General features: G+C 41.8%; 1 protein-coding gene across 1 annotated transcript in view; it reads right to left on the reverse strand.

The window, feature by feature from the left end:
• Positions 1-9,488: 9,488 nt before the first annotated feature.
• Positions 9,489-19,367, reverse strand: part of RABGAP1 (RAB GTPase activating protein 1) — a 65,950-nt gene continuing 56,071 nt past the window's right edge. Inside the window, exons 19-25 of the mRNA XM_026860317.1 lie at positions 18,165-18,257; positions 17,093-17,203; positions 14,207-14,311; positions 13,634-13,717; positions 12,757-12,828; positions 12,024-12,221; positions 9,489-11,213 (exon numbers count right to left, since the gene is read on the reverse strand). Of these exons, the coding sequence (XP_026716118.1) occupies positions 11,091-11,213; positions 12,024-12,221; positions 12,757-12,828; positions 13,634-13,717; positions 14,207-14,311; positions 17,093-17,203; positions 18,165-18,257 (786 nt within the window). The 3' untranslated portion in view covers positions 9,489-11,090. The remainder of the gene's footprint in view (positions 11,214-12,023; positions 12,222-12,756; positions 12,829-13,633; positions 13,718-14,206; positions 14,312-17,092; positions 17,204-18,164; positions 18,258-19,367) is intronic.

The raw sequence follows: 19,367 nt of genomic DNA on the forward strand, positions 1-19,367 counted from the left end.
AAGTCTACTTTAGAAGGAAAAGCAGGATACTTAGTAGTATCTCAAAGAAGGATATCTGTGTTCCCCAGGCTCATGGATACCTTCCACAAGGCTACTAAGACAGCTGATTCCAGGTTTCCTTGCAAAAAAATAGGAAGGCACTCATTTCAGCATTCAGGTTTCTGAAAACTTAGGTGTGTTATATCTGAGCCACACCCTGCTTGCTTGTAACTTGGGTCACAACTACTAGTTGTTGCTCAGAGCAAAGACTGAAGCATGGGATCAATTCCTGTTGTTCCACAAAGAGCATATAAGAAGCCAGATTAAAAATCCGTCCACTGGGTGCCAGCTGTAGTGCTGTGAGTTCCATCCTCAGATCGAAGTCCTGCATGACTACAGCATTCTCCTTCAGTCCCTCCACCGAGCACCCAGTATCCCCAGTACCAGAGGGATTGCTGTCTCTGCTGCACAGCTCCCTACCGGCACTTCACACTTACTTGAGCATTACCTATCCTTACAGAGCAAGCCTTTAATTAATTTAAAAAAAAGAAAAAAAAGAGTATTTTCTTCACCAGAACTGTCCCCTCTGCTAAGCTAGCACAAATTCTTCATGACCAGCACCCCTTTTCCTGCCAGAATAGAAGTGTCACCTCAATTGCTCATGACATAACGCTGACTTTGGTTGTTTGCTGCAGGATTGAGTTCCAGCAAGTCAGCCAGAAAGAGTTCTTCTCTTTCCCATTTGCTGAGCTGTAAATTATCCTTCCCTTTTGTGACCCCAATCCTTGCTACACTCAACTGAACGAAATTGGAGCCGCTAATGCTTTCAGGGCCTTGAATTCATCTTCACTTTGGGCTATACATTCCAGCAAATTTATTTGTAAAGCTATAAAAAGTCTGTGTGTAGTCTTGTTTCAGTAATCCAAAAAGGCTTTTTCTTGCTCCAGGCACAAATAGGGGACAAAAACCCTAAAAGGCCCTTTGGATCACAGAAAAGGGTTACATACCCCTACACACATAACACTTGCCTCTTGCCCTATGCGCAGGTGCTGACACATAGCAAGGATGGGGTTTCCTGCTGACATTAAAGGCAGGCTCAGCCCTCTGCTGGTTATGATTTATTCAAAGGGATGGGTGTTTTTTTAATCTGGGTGACTTCTGACTACAGCAGAAGAGGGAAGGCTAAAACAGGGCAAGATGACAGACTACAGCTCAGTAAATTAAATTCTGTTGCCCTGCAAGGGAGGTCCATGCAAACTCCTGTATTACTGACACTGCAAGTCTTGAGGTAGGAACAGGATTTTTGCATCCAGCACAAAGTAAGCATGTGGGCAAGGATCTGAGTTGTAAATTATAGGTCAGTTATCCTGGTTTTAATGAACAATGTGGTATTGAAATAGATGCTGTTACATGTTAAAGACATGTAACTTCCTGTATCTGCGGCTTGGGAACTGCAGAGATCTGTGGGTGGCACAGTTTAGGCTGTGAATAAACAAACCTGAAAGACAAAGATGAGACCAAATCCCAGTGACTGGAGGAGGGGCAAATCCATCTTCTATTAATATAATTATTCCAAAAATCTTCCTTATGCTTGTTAAGATTAAAGACTTAAATCCCTCAGAACTCTGGCTGACCTGTACAGAAAGGGCAGTATCACAGATTCTTTGTCATTATTCCAATCCTTTGTTCTGCATATAGCTGAGGGTAAAAAACACCAAGCTCCTTAAAGGAGGCATCTGTTTACAGCATCTGATAGAAGCCCAACACAACTGGTCTGCCAAGACCAGGCTGCATGTCCCAGCAGCTAGCTCAAGATATTTTACACTCTATTTATCTCACCTTGCTTGCTATGTACAAAGGGCACACGGACTATTCAGGGTTGTCTGGGACAATGGCTTATCTTAATACTGAACAAATTAAAAATTACACAGCTGAAGCAAAAGACAACACGATCCCTTGCAGAAATAACAAAATTTAAAATAACAAAGAAACCACTATGGCCAGACTAGCACACACTTATTTTAGAAAACCCCAGCAGTGTTCAGGTGAAAGATGACAAACTGAATTCAAGTACATTAAATTATTCTCACTGAAAACAAATGAATAAAGACTTGGACAAAATTTATAACTTCCCAGTTACAGTACTTATTATTAGTGGCCTTCTCGCTCTGTCCTAACCACAGAAATGAGCAGCACCTGTAACTTCTAAAGACATTAAGAGATCAGAGCAGGCTGCTGAGCTGCTAGTGGATTCTAAAAACAGTCTATTACTGTAACACTGAGACTCAAGGCACCCAGGAGCTCTACAGTTTGCTGTTTGTGTCTGTGCTAGCAGCAGACATCTCATCCATAATTCATGGCAGTCTGGCACAGGCTTCCATAGCCCCTCTGGCACGCTGGGTTTTCTGCTGTACCATGCAAAAAACACCTTAGGGAGACGCACAGTCGTCATCTTGTAGAAACACTATCCTTCCTCTCTCTGTTAGATGAGATCTTTTTCCACAAGGGATTTTCAGTGGGATCATGCAGCAGTCCTATGCCCTGGGTAGGTGGAGAGCTCAGATATACACTACTCTCTAAGCAACAAGCCTTCATCCTCCTCCTCTTTCCCATCTATTCACTCTGGTGCACCAGCATTAAATTACCATAAAACCACTTCTTTAAACTAGCATAAGCCTTCAGGGCACAGAAGACATTAAGTCGCTTCCCTCTTTTCTTGTCAGCCCAGAATTGTGTCAAAACCACAGTGGTTTTCTGTGGTATTCTTTAAAGAACTGATAAAACCCCTTTGCTCACACCAGGAAAGCTGATAGTGGCACAGCACTCAGACTCATCGCAGCAAGTAGTTTGCTACCTTTTCTCAGGCACAGAAATGGAATGAAATATGCCCAGCAGTTTTCCCTGTGTGGGATGAGCTGGCCAGACAGATTAGAAAACCTCATCAGGAATCCTCCTAGTGTCACCTCCCAAAATGCATTATGAATGTGGCTCTAAGGCTACCCTTTACCCCGGATCACATGGACAACTCCAAGCATTACCAGATGCTCACAGCAGGGAGCTTAAACACACAGCTTTGATGTATTCATGGTATACTCTAACTGCACACTCTGCACCATGAGGGCTTCTGCTCCTATCTGGCAGCCTGCAAAGCTCATCACTTCTGCACCTTCTGGAGTCTGGGAGCCCAGAGGGGCTGTGATTCCATCTGAAGCGCTGTAGAACCTTCCTGAAAATGATGACTTTCATCATACAAGCTGTTGATTAAGGTGAACTTCTGCAACACCGTAACTAAAACAGCATGCTCGCTTCTATAAAACAACCTGTACTCCCGAACAGTTATCACCTCCAGAGAGACTATGTACGGAGTTAAGCTGCACACCACAGGCTCATAAACTGAGACCATGATACAGCAAGCGAACAACTAATGTCACATCACCTCCCACTGTGACCCAAGTCATTAACGCTGATCAAAAAAATACTTCCCCCCTAACATTTTAATTAATGTAAATTTTAACTTTTTACATATTCTGAAAAACTTTTCATTATTATGTGATAAATTTTTGCTATAAAATTTGCTACACCTCATACCTCAACCGGTAAAGCAAAAGAGTAACAGAAAGACTTACCAGTACTCTAAGCCAAGTTCAAGATGTATTAGAAATACATCCCATAGATTTACTCTCAACATGCTTCAACTTTACCATGCTTCCTCCTGGCAGATACTTTTTGTACAGGGACATAACACAACTTTCAGAACACACTCGTAACAGAATAATATGGAATGTTCTAGTCCTGTAACTACTCCAGATACTGCTCAGATTACAGATTTTGGATTTGCTAAAAGGGTATCAGGGTTCACACAGAGGTTTTTGGTAATGCTGGGCACCTGGTATCATTAGATTCCTTGGAAAACTCCAGGCTTAATGGTTTGAACATTTCTCAACAATTCTCGCAAACAAGGAACAGTCTATAAAGTTTAGTGACAAGGGTCAGCATGCTGAAAGCAGGTTTTCATGACCGTGTCTCCCAGATCCAGCTGTGCCAAAGTGACAGGTCCCTGAGCCCGGCAGCTTTGTCACCATCACCCTCCCAGACACGACCACGGCCATGACTTCCAACCTGCGTGGTTCGTCAAAGTGCTCCCAGCCTGTGCCAGGCAAACTCAGCTGGGTTAGTTTAAGCCGGTTTGTTGCCAGTCTGAACTAGCAACCACTGCCCATTTTCAAAGAAGAAAATTATAAAACGCTACCAACTGCTCTGCTGGCAAATCAGTGTGAGTCATTATTCTAACAGCCCACAGCAACTGACATCTGAGGGCCAACACCTCTGATGCTGCAGCAGAGGCACTGCCTCTGGAAGATCTCTCCAGAATGGTCCTCTTTCCTCCATCCCACAGCAAGAGAAAATCGTAAATACAAAATAAGCTACAAAGACTATCTGGAACACACATTTTGTTCAGAGCAGTGCATTATGTGTCATCTGGTTCTAGTTCAGAGTACCTTTTAGGACAGAGCCTATGGGCACACCCTTCTCTTAGAAAAAGCTCAATCAGCAATAACACAGCTCCTAAAACAGCTGGCATCTTTCCTGCATCACCTACAGAACATCAAGCTCGTGGCACAGTTAGCACAACAACTTTTCACAACAAAAAGTGAAACGCAGCATCAAACCACTAGTTATCTACAGCAAAAAGGAGTCAAGTATAGTACTACAGGATGTCTTTGCTGCAAAACTATTCTAAGATACTCAGTCCTACTGGACTGAACAGAGCTTAAGCGTACATGAAAACCTTACTGCTCTGTCCCAACTGCTGCAAACTAAGGATGTAACTCCCCAGCAAACAACCATCAGGCTGGCAGCAGATGTCCTTTTAGCACAGTCCGATCATTCCGTCAGTCCTACCACACTCTAAATCTGTACCTAGTAAGATGGAACATACTCATCAGAGTGTGCTTTTTAGCAAAACTGGAAGTTCAGGTCTTGCAGAGTTAACCATTAGACAAGCAGAAACTCAGTACAAATTTGAGTGTCCTAAGGCAAAAAGAAAAAAATCAAATAAATGAAAAGTACAGCATGAGAAATGCACCTGCATGTGTTTTCTTTCTTTACCTCTTCTCTGACATATGTAGAATTAATATGATACGGCAAGCAGACTCACTAATACATGTAATAAGACAGTACAAAGAGAAATATTATCTTGAAATCTGTGTTTCTGGATGGATGCTATTTGGTATCCTGACGTGTTCTGTCTTTATTAGTTCACTGCCTGAATTACCAAATTGCTAAATTTTATTAAAATAGATTTTAGCTTCCTAACAGCATAGAGAGCATTTAATTTAACATTAAAAGATCATTCCACAAAGATTATTTCTGTTAAGAACCTTGCTATTTAACAGTACTTTTTATAAGTCTTGCAGGGTCCAGGACTTCTACAGTGCCATCTGTGGCAATTTCATCTATGTCAATTTGGGCCAAACCCTGTAGTATGACGACTCGATTAAAAATAAAAGATACTTCATAAAATTGGTTAGCAAACTGCTTCTGCAGTCCTCAGGGGGATATCAGTTAAATCATATTCTCCTCCTGTTACTTCAGGAACAGTAAAGTTCTATTTATGACAGTTTTTACCCTAAATGAATACATCTGTATGCACTACATGTGTAAATGCATCAGCAATAGTAATTGTTTCTCTACACAAACTACTACAGAAATAGCTTCCTTTCATACATCTATACAAGTATTACCTCAACGATTCTAAGATTTACAGAACCGGATTTTTTTTCATTATTCGAGCTTTCTGTACTTCCAGTATCAGAATACAACCAACATTCAGCAGAGCCTGTAACAGGGAGGAGGAAACCATGAACTGCCTTAACCTGCTCAGCAGTTAGTGATTTGATTGGCTTCTTGTTGTGCAGGGTCTCCATGGGGAGAACAGTACAAGGCAGCCACTCATCACATTATAGATCAAACAGTTCAAGCACACAGTGCTTTATTAGTTCTCACATCCTATTTCAAAGCTTTCCACTTCAGGAGCCCTCAATTCACCTCTCAGCAAAGTTGGCGCGAGAAACCTGTCTATGACTGTGACAAGCTGGCATGAAAATTAGCCCCCCCCCCCCAATAGCAGGTGCAGCTGCTACACAGGAAGAGAAATACCACCTTCCCCAACCTGCGAGGCCTGTGGTGCCGCCTACAATGGCCAAAGACATGACAATTTAAATCCCATGCAAATTAACAGAGAATTTTACATCTTCTCCGCAAAGGTCATTAACGCACTACCAAGTTCAGGACAGGCTTCCACCCCAAATATTATGTCTCCAGCGATTGACATTTTCTTCTAAACCTCTGCCATCTTCCCCTGCCCTAGTGCTCTTCAGACAGCAGGCTGTGGTGGTGCAGGTGCTGGGGAGAGCAGCCCACTGAGGGGATCCCCCACGGACACAAAGGCGCCGCGGGGAAGGAAGGAACTGCCTCAGCTCCCCTCTAGGCCTCAGGGTAAGGGCTGGCTCAGCAGGCTGCTCGAGCGGCAGCCGCTGTGCCCGCACTCATTCCCTCCTTCCCGCCCGGCCAGGGCCAGCCTCTGCTCCCGCCACCCCCTGCTCCACAGCCCCTTTTCCTCGGCGCAGCGTGGCGCGGGGCCTCACCTACCACGAAGCTCTCAGCAAACAAGATGGCGCCGCGGCGAGGCCGCCCGTGGGGGATGTCAAATGCCCGCCTTCACGAGCCGCGGCCTCTCAAGGGCTGCTCCTGCTGCCAATCAATGCGCCAGCCTATCAGAGCTCGCTGTGGGACTGGCGGGCTCTGCCCCCCACGCCTCAGGGAGGAGAAGGCAGCCATGAGCGTCCCTGAGGCGGCGGCGGCCCTGGCTCGGCAGCCCTGGGGCGGAGGAGCTACACCCGGCGGGGTTTTCCACTTTGCAGCCCTACAATGAAGGGCCTGAAGAATTGAGGGTGCCCTGCACTGCCCCTCCTCAACTAAATCCATCTCAATCATCTGCATGTTAAACTTCAAAGACAGCTCAGTTCCGCTCCTCTCGTGTGAGAAAACACTCGACTTTCAATGCTACACCCACGTCAGGCAACAAATCTGGTTTCTTAACAGTGGCAATCATGCTTTTCTCCCAGTCCTTGCTTTCTTGCCATTCCTGTAACTGGACTGCAGCTGCGTGGCCAGATTATCCTACAAGAAAGCCTTTAGCACAGGATTGCACTCTGTCTTATTTCATTAGCATGCAGAAAATGCAGCAAAACCAAATCCTCATTCCTCAAAGTCACTCTGGACATGGAGCAGTAAATTCTTGCGAAATGTTGAAGGTTTCTGTATGCAGACTCCTTCGTTGCCTATGAAATACAGAAGGAATAACACTGCACAATTAAAAAGCAGGAAAAAAGAGGAAAATTTAAAATAGCAATCCTCACTGTGCACAGACACCACATTTTCATTATTTTTTTTTATTTTAGAAGGGCCTTCAGTTTAGTTAGCTGTCTCACACTAGCTTCCTTGTTCAATCAGGGCAATCGGGGTAAACCACCGGTCCCACAGTGCCATCCCCTCTCCCTCCCAGGGCTGAAAAACCTCGCCAGATTAAGCTCTTATGTTAGGCACCTCTGTGAAGTGTCTAAAGTTAGGCTGGATGAACGCGAGCCAAGCTGTTGAACAGATGGAGCGAAATCCTCCTCTTGATAACAGGAACTTTATATCACTGCCACGGATAAGAAGGGCAGCTAAAAAAAAGTCAGGGAGGTGGTTATATAAATTTCAAGAAGGCTTACCAGCAATGCTTAAAGGTAAAACTTTCTGATAGATCTTGAATATCCACTTCCAGCTGCAGACCCTGAGCAGCCAAGAAGTTCTGCAACAAAAAGGAGATCGTAACACTAGAGCTACCACACTACAAGACCATAGGAACTTAATGATGCAGCACAAACATGCAGAGTATTAGGAAGTTGGAGCCTGGAGCACACAACACTTAAAACCCAGCATCAGCAGAGTGGCACTTAAATCTTGAGTTCAGTGCACAAAACCAGCTGAGAGGCATATGTGACCAGAAAGGTGACTGACTACCAGCAAGTAACTAACCATCTTATTAATGCCAAAACCCCTACCAAATTACACTCATGCCTTTTCACTTACAAGTCTGTAAAATGCTTGTGCTTATAGCTGCTCTGACCCGATGTCTTTTTGTTTTGTTTTAAATTACCTTGTTTATTCATAGTCTTGAACGTCTGCAAATTCATCTTCCCCATCTTAAAAATGACCTGCTTCCTTGTGTTTCACATGTAATCGCACTTCAAAAGATGTGTGTCTCAGCACAGGATCCATTTTTCTTAATTAGCTGTGCATATTTTAGATCAAGTTGGATGTGAAATATATGGTAATATTTATTTTTGAGCATCGAAATCCTTCAGGTAGGTATCTAAAATAGTTCAGAATGATTGGAAATTAGGTATAAAATGTTTCATATAAAATGCGGTGAAGCAATTGCTTTCTTGTTACGTATGTTCCATGTCCATGGAAAATGGGGAGTATAGCTGCAAGCAGTTTTGAGGTAAAGTTTACTCAGAGAATGGAAGAGATCTGAACAATAAAGTAACTTCTCCCCTCCTTTTAAGTACCTCATTTTTGGAGGAAAGTATGCCATTACGCTATTTCCCAGTTCCTTTGGGGAAGACAAGTGGATGAAGTGCTTTGGGCTTGGGTTGTTTCTTCTTTTCCCCTATTTACCTCCAAACTTTCTCCAAAAGTTGTAATTACTGAGAAACTGCAGAGCTGAAGTTACCAAGGGATGCACCTCTGTGAAAGACAAAGCAGCAAAGACTATGCACAGCCTTATAATGCCATTCTCCTAAAGTGAAAGTATGGTTAGAAAAGTGACAGCGTGATAACAGCCTCCTAGAGCAGGGCTGCTTTCGGAGTCACCTTTAGTCATTTTGGTGACAAAAATACATTTTTACTCCTTGTTATCTCTGCACAACACAGACAGCTAGGGGAGCCTGCGCTGCACCGTGACCCAATTAGTGCAGTCATCCAGTCGCACAGCTAAACCCCGCGTTCAGCTAAACCCCGCGTTCAGCTAGGACGACAAGATCCTAGGGAAGATGACGTGAACGACACTTGACCCCGCAGAATTTGTTACTGATGATGATAAGCACAGCTAGCCTACATTTATTTTGCAGATCCAAGCAGAATTTGGAGGGCCATAGAAAAAAAACCAATGTTCTAAATTGGACATGTCTGAGAAGTACTGAGTCACAAGCCTCAAGCTGCACAAGGTCATTTTTGCAGTTTCTTATTTTCAAAGCAAACCCTAGATTTTCTTATATAAAGCAGTGTTGGCAACACTTGGAATATGCAGTCTTTTTTAGCAAGGCCCTTTGCAGCACGCCTATAGTTTTGGTCTTAAGAGAAGCTTACAGATGCTACTGCTTCTACTTTAAGAAGAGAATTAGCTTTATATTGCAAAATATTTAATTAATTTCCTGTTAAAATGAAATGAAACAACAAAATAGTTATACAATTTTACTAGTTTATATTTCAATTCATAAAGTATACACACTGCAACTATGCTACCACAATGTCCACGCATCTAATATTGATGGAGTTACAGTATTTTTTTTTTTTTTGGTATTAAACAATAGAGATAATGTATGCAGTTAAGGAAAAAAGCTTGGACATAGCATGTTCTATTCCGTAGTTACAGAGTACATTAGCTAGCATTAGTACAGTAAACAAGAAAAAGGTAGAAATACAAAATAAACCAAATATCTTTATATACAAACCAGTGCCTCTTATTGTTACCAGCTTATACTCACACTGCACACAAAATTTATCCACTGATGCAATAGATACTTCAGCATAACACAAACCATTATAAATTAAAAAAATTACAAGGTGCAAAACTCCATTCTACAGCTTTCTGGTGAGAACTCAAGACAATCCAATGAGTAAGAAATCCAAGCACGTTTAGCACCTATTAGTGCAACTGCATTGAGCGTGAAAACGACCTACACAACCTCTGAACATGTTACCAGGGAAGCGAGTTGGATAGCTATAGATGCTCGCAGCTACACTCACGCAGTGATTTTTGCCTCATATATATCTCAGTTTATTGTTTCTTTGTCCCATTCATACCTATGTGCAAAACTAAATCCTGGAAGCTTTCTCAGAGCTTCACAGAAGGCCTGCTACAGCCGGGTAAAAACAAACAAAAACAAAACAAAAAACCTGACAAAAAAAAACAAACAAAAAGACTGAACTAAATGTCAGACCATCCACATAATTAGTATTTATTAGCAGTCCTGGTGTTGGGGATTTTAACGCTGTTGATATGTGGATCAAACAATATGACACGGAAGTGAAACGGAAAGTTGCCAAGAATTCTGATTATTCTTGTCTAGCACTTGGACAAGTCTCCCAGCCTCAGGTTGTGAATTTGTTTGGCAGCCCATGCCAAAAAAAGCCCAGAGTTGCATAGAATTGATTAGTAACAGAAAGAAATGCCAAACACAGAGATGGATGCTGCATCTACTAAAACAAAGTGGGGTTGCTCGACAGGAATGCTGAAATCATCCCCATTCATAAAACAAAACATGTCACCTCCTACTCTCCATATCCTACCTCTGGGGACTGCTTTCTGGCACTGATGTAGTTCTTGCTAAAGTTGCCTTTTTTTTCTTGTTTCCTTTTTTTTTTTTTTTTTTTTTTTTTTTTACTTTGTTAGTGACACTTTTCCTTTCAAATAAAATATTAAAAAAGGTTATAACTGTAAAAAAACCTATCATATGTAAACTTAACAATTAGGGTTTGGTAAGTTCTCGTACCTAGTCTGTGAAAAGCCTCCAGCCAGACCGCAGAATGGAGTGTTTCTCTGAAGAGCTTCAATCTAGCTACATCACCTGTTAAATATCAGTAGTATGAAGATCCCATGTCTAGCAATAAAACCTTTCTCGTGTTTCCATCCTCTTTCTCACTGACCTATTGACATCCTGACATGCTGTGTTTCTAGTTTATTTACATTCTGGTCCTCTCATGTCACAGAATTAAACATCTGGCCAAGGAAGGCAACAAAAGGTGTTGTGTTAAGAAGGTGTGTTTGACAGAACTGCTTTTCAACAAGTCTCTTTGCCTTGGACTCCAGTCACTGTTTTTATAGAGCTTATTGTTCTGTTGAACCATGTTTTCTTTGCAGCTTGTACTTCGTTCAATGCCAGACCCAAATGGTGCTCCAAATCCTGCAAATGGAAGAGTAATTTCATTAATCTGTTATGTATTCACAGCACAAGGTTATACGAGTTAAACTTAGAAAGCTCGAGGACATCTACAATCTCTTGGCCACTTTAGCAGTTAAAAAAATCTTACATTAAATTGAAAAGCAGCGCAACAAGCTGATGAAGGGAAAAAAAAAAAGCTTTGAAAAGGAAAACAAGACTTGTATCATTGTCCCAGTGAAATATTCAGCTTTCCCCAGTACATCCAAACCCTTTAATTCTTTCCCAGCTGAGAAGGAGCTATTCCCACAGGAAGTGGCCCTTCTACAAACTGATTTTTACCTTTCTGCGAGCAAGAAGCAGTGACATACCGGTTCTAGGCTAAAAGAACAATGTTGTCATATTTTACACAAATACCTCAAATACCTGGAGTGCTTTCCAATCGTGTTTTAAGAAACACGTCTAACATTTGTCACATGTTACTTCTTCATTTAATATTGATTGTGTGATAAAGAAATGCATGATTCAGAACTCTGTCAGAGTTTGGATTTCTTCCAAGAAGTTGCAGGCGATCAGTCAGTAAGTACTGCACTGCAGCCAGGCAGATGTCTGGAAGTTGTAGAGCTGGTAAACACAGTTCATGCAATTTCAGTTATTTTGTCTGCATACACTATGTTTCAGACCCAATGTTTGGTTAACTAACCCATGCAGGAAATAGCAGGTTACAGTTTCAACAAACAGGATCCCTTCCAATCCCTCTACAACACACACAGGTTTCTAGGAAGGCAGGCAGACATACCACAGAGACTACAAAAGGAACCCCCAAAGCATTACCTGTATTTTACATTCTGCTTCCACAAGCTGCAACTTGGTCTGGGCCAGCTCAAGCTCCATTTCCCTCAGCTGGTTTTTCAGCGTTTCCTTCTCCTCATCCGTGTCCTCATCTGAACCATCCTTGGCAGAACTCGCAACCTTCACACGGCCTTCTTTATTGAAGAACTCCCGGCAATGCTCACAGTCATCCACTTTTTGCTAAAGTAAATACCTGATCGTGAATGCTTGCATTCAAATGCTGGTGGTATGATCAAAGCCTTTTCCTGCCTCTGCTCTGGAATAGCAGCACAACACGAGAGGCACCGCTAATGACTTGCAAACTCAAAAACTTTTGGGGAAGCACAGCCAAGCAGGAACTCCAGCCACCCCCAGATTTAGGGGCTCTGGAAAACACTGCTGTATTTTTGGTAAAACTGTATTGCAACAGTAATGGGCTCTGTACTGCCTACATGTTACTTTATGGTAAAAGATAGAAGAGAAATCTCCAGAAAAGACGACCCCTCTGAAAAATTAACAGTTGCTATTGCCCAGCATCAACATTAGGATGTAACCAATATAGCTGACAGTTATTCAGCTCTTCTCCAAGATCTCCCCCTTAAAATCTTCTTTCCAAAACTAGAAGTCACTAAAACTCCCAGCCACCATTTTAGTAATGAAATAAAGGTCTGCTCTCTGTTACAATTTTGCTAAGAGATTTAAACATTGTAGACTAAAAATCTATCTGGTTTCTTACCCGTATTTTCTCAATTTCAGCTTTATTTGCTGTTTGTTGCTTTTCCAGTCGCTCACTCAGCTGGGAACAAATCTGACAAGGAAAATTATGTTACCAGACCATTTATAAATGTAGATTTCCTCCCAAATGAATGCTAAAGCACAAATAAATGCTACAGGAATATTAATATGGATAGTCTGAGGGCACTGAGAAAGTCAGCAAAATTGGGATGCTGCATTAAGTTGTCTCACTGTACATATTCTCGTTCTCTCCCTATTCTTCTATGCCCACAGGAAAAGGTGCAGTTTCAACACAAGCAGTTTGGCCTTGCTAAAGGAGCCAGAAAAGGTCAGGAATAGCATGGCTCTTTTTGTTGCCTCTGGGATAAAAGAAGCAGGCAAGACAGCCAGAGCGATACAAAAAAAAGTTCACTCCTCGAGACCCATGTGATGCAGACTTCAGAATGTTTGACACATGAATTTGCTCCCTCGATACCTTATGATCAGGAGCTTGAATTATGAAGCCAAATCTTTGAAAGGAAAAAGGCATCTTTTTTATTTCTTAAGTGCAGTTACCGTTTGAAGAAGGGAAGCTGGGAGAGAACGCTTTTTTAGAATGAGGTGGGCCTTTGATACACAAGAGCCCATCTGAACAACGTTAGGCTGTGACCAAGGCTGTGGTGACAGATGACCTACAAATACCTACATCGGGGCAAACAGAACTGACCGCCAAGCATCAGGATCTCAGCAAAACCAACCACAAGCTTCCCATTTAAAATAGCTAAAATGTTTCCTCAAATGCATGGCACAGATTACACTTATTTCCAGAAATCTCCTCAAATACCTGAGAAAGTCTTGCGATTTGATAGCAAACCACATCATCGTTAAGTTGTACTTACCTGTTTGTAGTCACCAATAATAGAGCTGTTCTTTTTGATCTCTGACTCTGCCTTATCTAGTTCCCTACGACACATTTCCTTCAGCTGCAGAAAAAAAACAAAACAAAGTAAAGGGTTTATATATTTATACAATCTGAAAAATAACGGGTGGTATTTCCTTCTTCTCCTTAACCTCACTGCTCTACTCCGCACCAGGCAGCAGCGGTCTAGCCCAGCTCCATGCAGACAAGGAAAAGCTGGACTTTGGTGGCCATCACTGTTAGAAAAACCAACTAGGTAAGAGAAGAAAGTATTAACAAGGAGTGCTGACAGCTGAAGTCCTGTACTGCCTCTCTGTGCAGCAGTCCCTGGCACAGTCTGTCCCTTCGTGATTTCAAGTTAAAAATTCTCTACCCTATGAAGCACCTGGCAGGAAAGCGAAGAATTCTGCTTTGCTGACGTCCTTTACACTACAGAAGAGGGACAAACATGACTTAGAACATTAAGCCCTTCCCACACTTGTCACTTTTTTTTTTTTTTTTTAATAATTTCTATACTGCACAGAAATGTGAAAATGACAGAAACACCCCCAACCTGAGCTGACTCTTCTTCTAGGCGCCTCTTTTCTTCTTCTGCATCAATCAGCTTCTGTTTGGTCATTAGCAGTTCCTTATTCAGAGCGTCTGCCTTCTCCTCTGCCTGAAACACAAAGAGGGGAGCACGGTGCTGAAGAGAGGCTTTCTTGCTGTGCAGACGCTGCCGGGCAGCCACGGGCACAGGCTCCAGCAGGACACAGCCAAGACTGCAGTCTTTTCATTCTTATTAATAAGGGTCTGTTCATTGTTATTAATAACAATTAAACTTTATTCTGAAAATTATTCTTCTGAAAATTACCATCTGCAATGGCAAAGCAGCAACAAATCAAAATTAACAAAGCATACCCCAATACTCCATCTCTCCCCCTTGAATTCAGTGATTAGTTTTAGCAAAACTGACGTAGGGATTGCTCCAAAGAAATCCAACAACAGAAATAAGTTTTGTTTTCTCATCCAGACTGGAAGTTGACCAATACATTTTGAAGACAACAAAAGGCACAAAACAGCTCACAATGTGCAAAATTGATAAAATACCGTCACCAGCTTAGACCCAAGTTCAACTTGCAAACATTCAACCTTGCAATGAAAACAGAATTAACGAAAAATGCCTCTAGAACATTTAAAAAAAACCCCAGAACTGACACCTGCCAATGGATTGATACCATCTTTGTTATGTCACCCTGAAAACACTGCATGAAAAAAAACACAGCTGCCAAAGCAAACGTAAGAGTCAGACCCCTCTCTCCCTTCCTCCTTAAAGAAATGGGCTGTCCCACCAGAAACCATGCAATCCTTTTTTACTTCAGCTTTTTAAGAATAAAGCTGTATTGTTGAAATATCTTGGGGTTTTTATAAACCACTAAAAACTCTCTCTGCAAAGGTAGGACACCTTTTCCTGTCCTACACACAGCAATGCAGTACTTCCCAATAGGTGTATGAATTCTACATAAAAATAGATCAATAACTCAACTGATATATAAATCTTCAGAAAGCAGCTGTACCAATTCCCTTCAAAGGAAGAAAATCAAAAAGTGAATTTTAGTCCCTTAAAGTCCTGCTGATCCTTTAAAACAGATGGCAAAGGCAAAGAGAACATCTTTTCATTATACAAGGTTTTTAAGCTGTTTTAAAGTTAAAGAAAACTGGGATGTGGGAGTCCAACAACAGTAGAAAAATGAAGCCTATTTTCTGGTCTAGTGCAAAGGATATTAAGGAAATTATTGTATTTCCAAATGCTTTGCTTTGATCTTTTAGGTTGCAAGATTTCAGACGTGCCATGAAGGTGTTAGAAAAGGTGTGTTAAACAATGTCCTTTGGTACTTCTCTTGCAGGACATCTGGCTAGTAGAATGAAACTTATCATTTCAGGATCCAATTAGAAGAATTAATCAGAGTCCTAAAGTAGGATCAAACCTACCTATCTCCTCCTGGGGGATAACCCAAATGCTGCCAACATCGTTTACCATTTTTGACGGCATAACTATTATACATCCAATGAGGTTATTTCAAAGATTTGGCTTAATTTCCTTCATCTCCTGGCTCTCCATATAAATGAATCAATGTAAAAGAATAACTGTGTCTCACACAGGCTCCAGCAGCCACAAACAACAGTTAATAGCTGATAGAAAAAGCTTCTCAGTACATTTTTTTTTTTTTGCTGGAGTCCATCCCCTGCGTGCAACCGCTGGGCAGGCAGCACAGCCTTCTGTGAGCTATCTTTAATGAAGTGCAAGAGCACAGGTAACAGGAAGGGAACATACCACCGCGGTGTGAAAACCCTGCTTCTAGAACATGCTTCTGTGATTCACAGATTTTAACACCAAGGAGCAGTCGATGTAATAAACCAAACCTCATTAAGAGCAACATTCCCCCGTTAGCATCAACATTTACTATGAATATGTTTTCCAACAGCAAATTTCCAGGAGACCGTGGGAAACCTTAAATTCTCTGAAGCAGATAAGCTGAAACATTTTAAAACTTGTCAACTCCTGCACTGTATGATTTTCAAAAGTAATTTTCCTTGGAGATTTCAGAAATGCACTTATCTTGGTACAGAACAAGAATGGCAAACATGAGCACTTGAACTCTTGCCCTATCTCCTCAAGCAGATGGGCTAAATGCGTCCTAGCCTACCACGTGTCAGTACCTTTCTGTCTCCATGTCCTGTAAAAAAAAAAAAAAAGCATATCCTAATAAAATCTCCCGAGCATGAACATGTAAAAGAAGGGAATGGGACAGCAAGCTTAAAAAAAAAAATATTAAAAAAATCCTGTAACAAAACAAATCCAAAGTTTCCTCCTGAGAGCTCTACTGATATGGGAAACAACCCAGGATGATGAGTTCACACAGGCAGATTTCAACAAGCCAAATGGAAACCACAATAACATTTTCAGAGGTTGCCTAAGGTGTCTGAGGATCTGATTTCACCAAGAGACAGTCTCAGACTTTCAAGTTTATTAGACACTTTGCAAAAGCCTGTCTGCTGCGAAATCTTCTTCATAAGAACACCAGCTGAAGGAAACAGAGTACAGCATCCCTGTTATTACCTCTGTGACTATTCCAAGACTTAGCTCCTGCTAGACTTTCTTTTAATATACATAGAGAAGAAAGCAACTACTCAAATACAGGCTCAGAACCTCTCCTCTCCCTCAAATTACTCTGAATGCTTTTCAGAGTAATTAAGTATTTCAAGTCCCCGGTCCTGTTTCCTGTGGAGCTCTGACACAGGCCTGTGTATCATCAGTCTGCAATAAGAACATGGAGGAAAGAATCCTATCCCATGCAAATAAAAAAATATTCTACGTATCTCCTCTCCAGTGTGAGGAGTGATGAGGAATTAGCCCTAGTACCCTGTCCCCACTAGGCAGCATAAAGACACGTCTTACATTGTCTAAATCTTTTCGCAGAGCAATCTTGCTGGTCACCAGTTCGTGTGCAAGATCATCGTTTTCTTGCTCAAGCCTCATGTTTGCTTCTTGTAGGCGCCGGTTCTCACGCTGTGGGAAAGAAAAGAAATCAAGAAAAAGGTCTTCCCAGGTGTTTGTCTATAAACACGGTGCTTAAGTGTGCGAAGACAACCCTACCTGCATGAAATTCAGTGAGGACAAAACTGGCTAGCCACATTGTAAATATAGAATTAAATAAATGTTAGCCATGAGAAGAAACCACGTATAAATGAGACTGCTCAGCTATTACTTGTTGAGCTACAGAAATGTTTTTGAAGACTGCAATAGTAGGGGTATCACTCTGCCATGAATACCTTGCCAGGAGGTTCCTACAAGTACTGATTTTCCTGGCTCAAAATAGAATTTGCGTGCTGGAAACAGGTGAGAGGGGAGGATTATGGGAAAATCACTCTGTTTTCTCCTTCCTGTTACAAATTCCAGCACACAGATATTAAAGAAAGTTTACATAAAACTCTTCAGCTTAAAATAGATGAATTTATGTATGTATGTGTGTGTTATCCTTACATATACACATACATAATTTTACGTTGATTTCTAATTGATTTCTATATTTATTTCCTAATAAAATACCTATAAAATTATATACTTACCGTAATGTACGTAATTTGAAATTAGGGAGAGGAGTGAAGGAAGGATTATAATCAATGGAAGGCAGAGTTATGATCAATCAGGCATTTTCTTCCTGTTCATGGCTTATGGTGTGACAATCAGCACATTAGGGATGTTAGAAACAGGCTCTAGTGAAACAGTCGTATAAGCCCAAATAGAGATTTATACTCTTCCTTTTTTTCATCGTGAAGCTGGGCTCACAACCACCCCATCCTGATTAACACTGCTAATATACAGACATTCACTTTATGTTCATGTAGCCAATTCCCCTGTTGTATCCAAACCGGTCAGGAAACAAAAACAGCTCAAAGAAAAGGGAGTGGAATTAGGAACTTCCTGCAGGTACTGTGTGTTAAATCAGACTGGAGTAGGTAAGCATTACCTCAAATCTTTCTATAGGATCCTCCTGTTGGGCTTGCTGCTCTCTCATGGTGTGATATTCCTTTTCGTATTTCTTCAGCTTCTTCTGGCTAATCTAAATTAAAGCAGCCCATTAGTTCCTGCCCAGAACATCAATAAAAGAACACGATTCACAAAGGGTTTTGGTACAAGCTTTAGGCAACTCCTGACTTCTACAAAACACAGCTAATATTTTCACTCAGTTTTGGGTATCAAACCCTTAGAGATGGTCAAAAACTCTATTCCACTCAATATAATGACAGAAGCATCCCTTCTTCTTCTCCTTCTGTGGAATATAGAAAAGTTTTTGAAAGGCACCCACAGGAGCATCCTACCTGAGTTGTCCCTGGTGCTGTGCAGCTATTTGATGCTCCAGGCACTGCGGTGGCTTAGCACAGCAGCCTGCCTCGAGACCCACAAGATGTGCTTAATTTTTAACTAGCATGATGCTGAGGTTTCTGCAGCTGCTTTTTCAGCTGTAACATTTATCACCATGCAGGGGTGTTTGGTTTACTTTACATGAGACTGCAAATACTGAAAGGGCAAGCGCAGGCTCAGCTGACATTTCTGCTCGTGTCACTCAAGCTCAGCAGCAAACAGTCCAGTCCCAGAGCTGCCGAGGTGTCTCAGCAGCACGTATGCTCTGTCCCCTGCGGCCCCGCAATTCCGGAGGCTGCAATCTGTCCTCGGCTCTGACAGACACACACCACCAGGGAAGTGACTCTCAGGATGGTGTTGAGTTCAGTGTTTTGTGCAGTGTTCAAGTCCTACAGGGACAGAGAACACAAAAGAACCCGTAACAGACCTTGACCTGCACCTTTCCTGGTGTCACCTGTCAGCTGGGCCATGGGCTACAATGGTTTAGCACCACAGACCACGCCAAGACCACCGCGAGTGTTTCACATGCAAGTCAGTGTGCACCTAAGCTAAATCTCTCATATTAAAAAGTTGCTGCTGAACCTTTATTATTATTTCAGCAAACCAAATAAATTAAAAAGCTACGGCTGTGTTCTCTTTAACAAAGTCTTGCCCGAGAAACACGTTAAACGCATTTTACATGCATAAATGACAGGCAGAATGCAAAACATGTTTAGTTTCTCTTATCTTTGGCTTTATCATGAACAACCTTACTGGAAATGAACTGTAGAAAACTGGTAGCTCGGCTCCCTCTAGTGAGAGCTGCACA

The sequence above is a fragment of the Athene cunicularia genome (genome assembly GCF_003259725.1).
Source record: "Athene cunicularia isolate RWA chromosome 17 unlocalized genomic scaffold, athCun1 chr17_part1, whole genome shotgun sequence".
Taxonomy (NCBI): domain Eukaryota; kingdom Metazoa; phylum Chordata; class Aves; order Strigiformes; family Strigidae; genus Athene; species Athene cunicularia.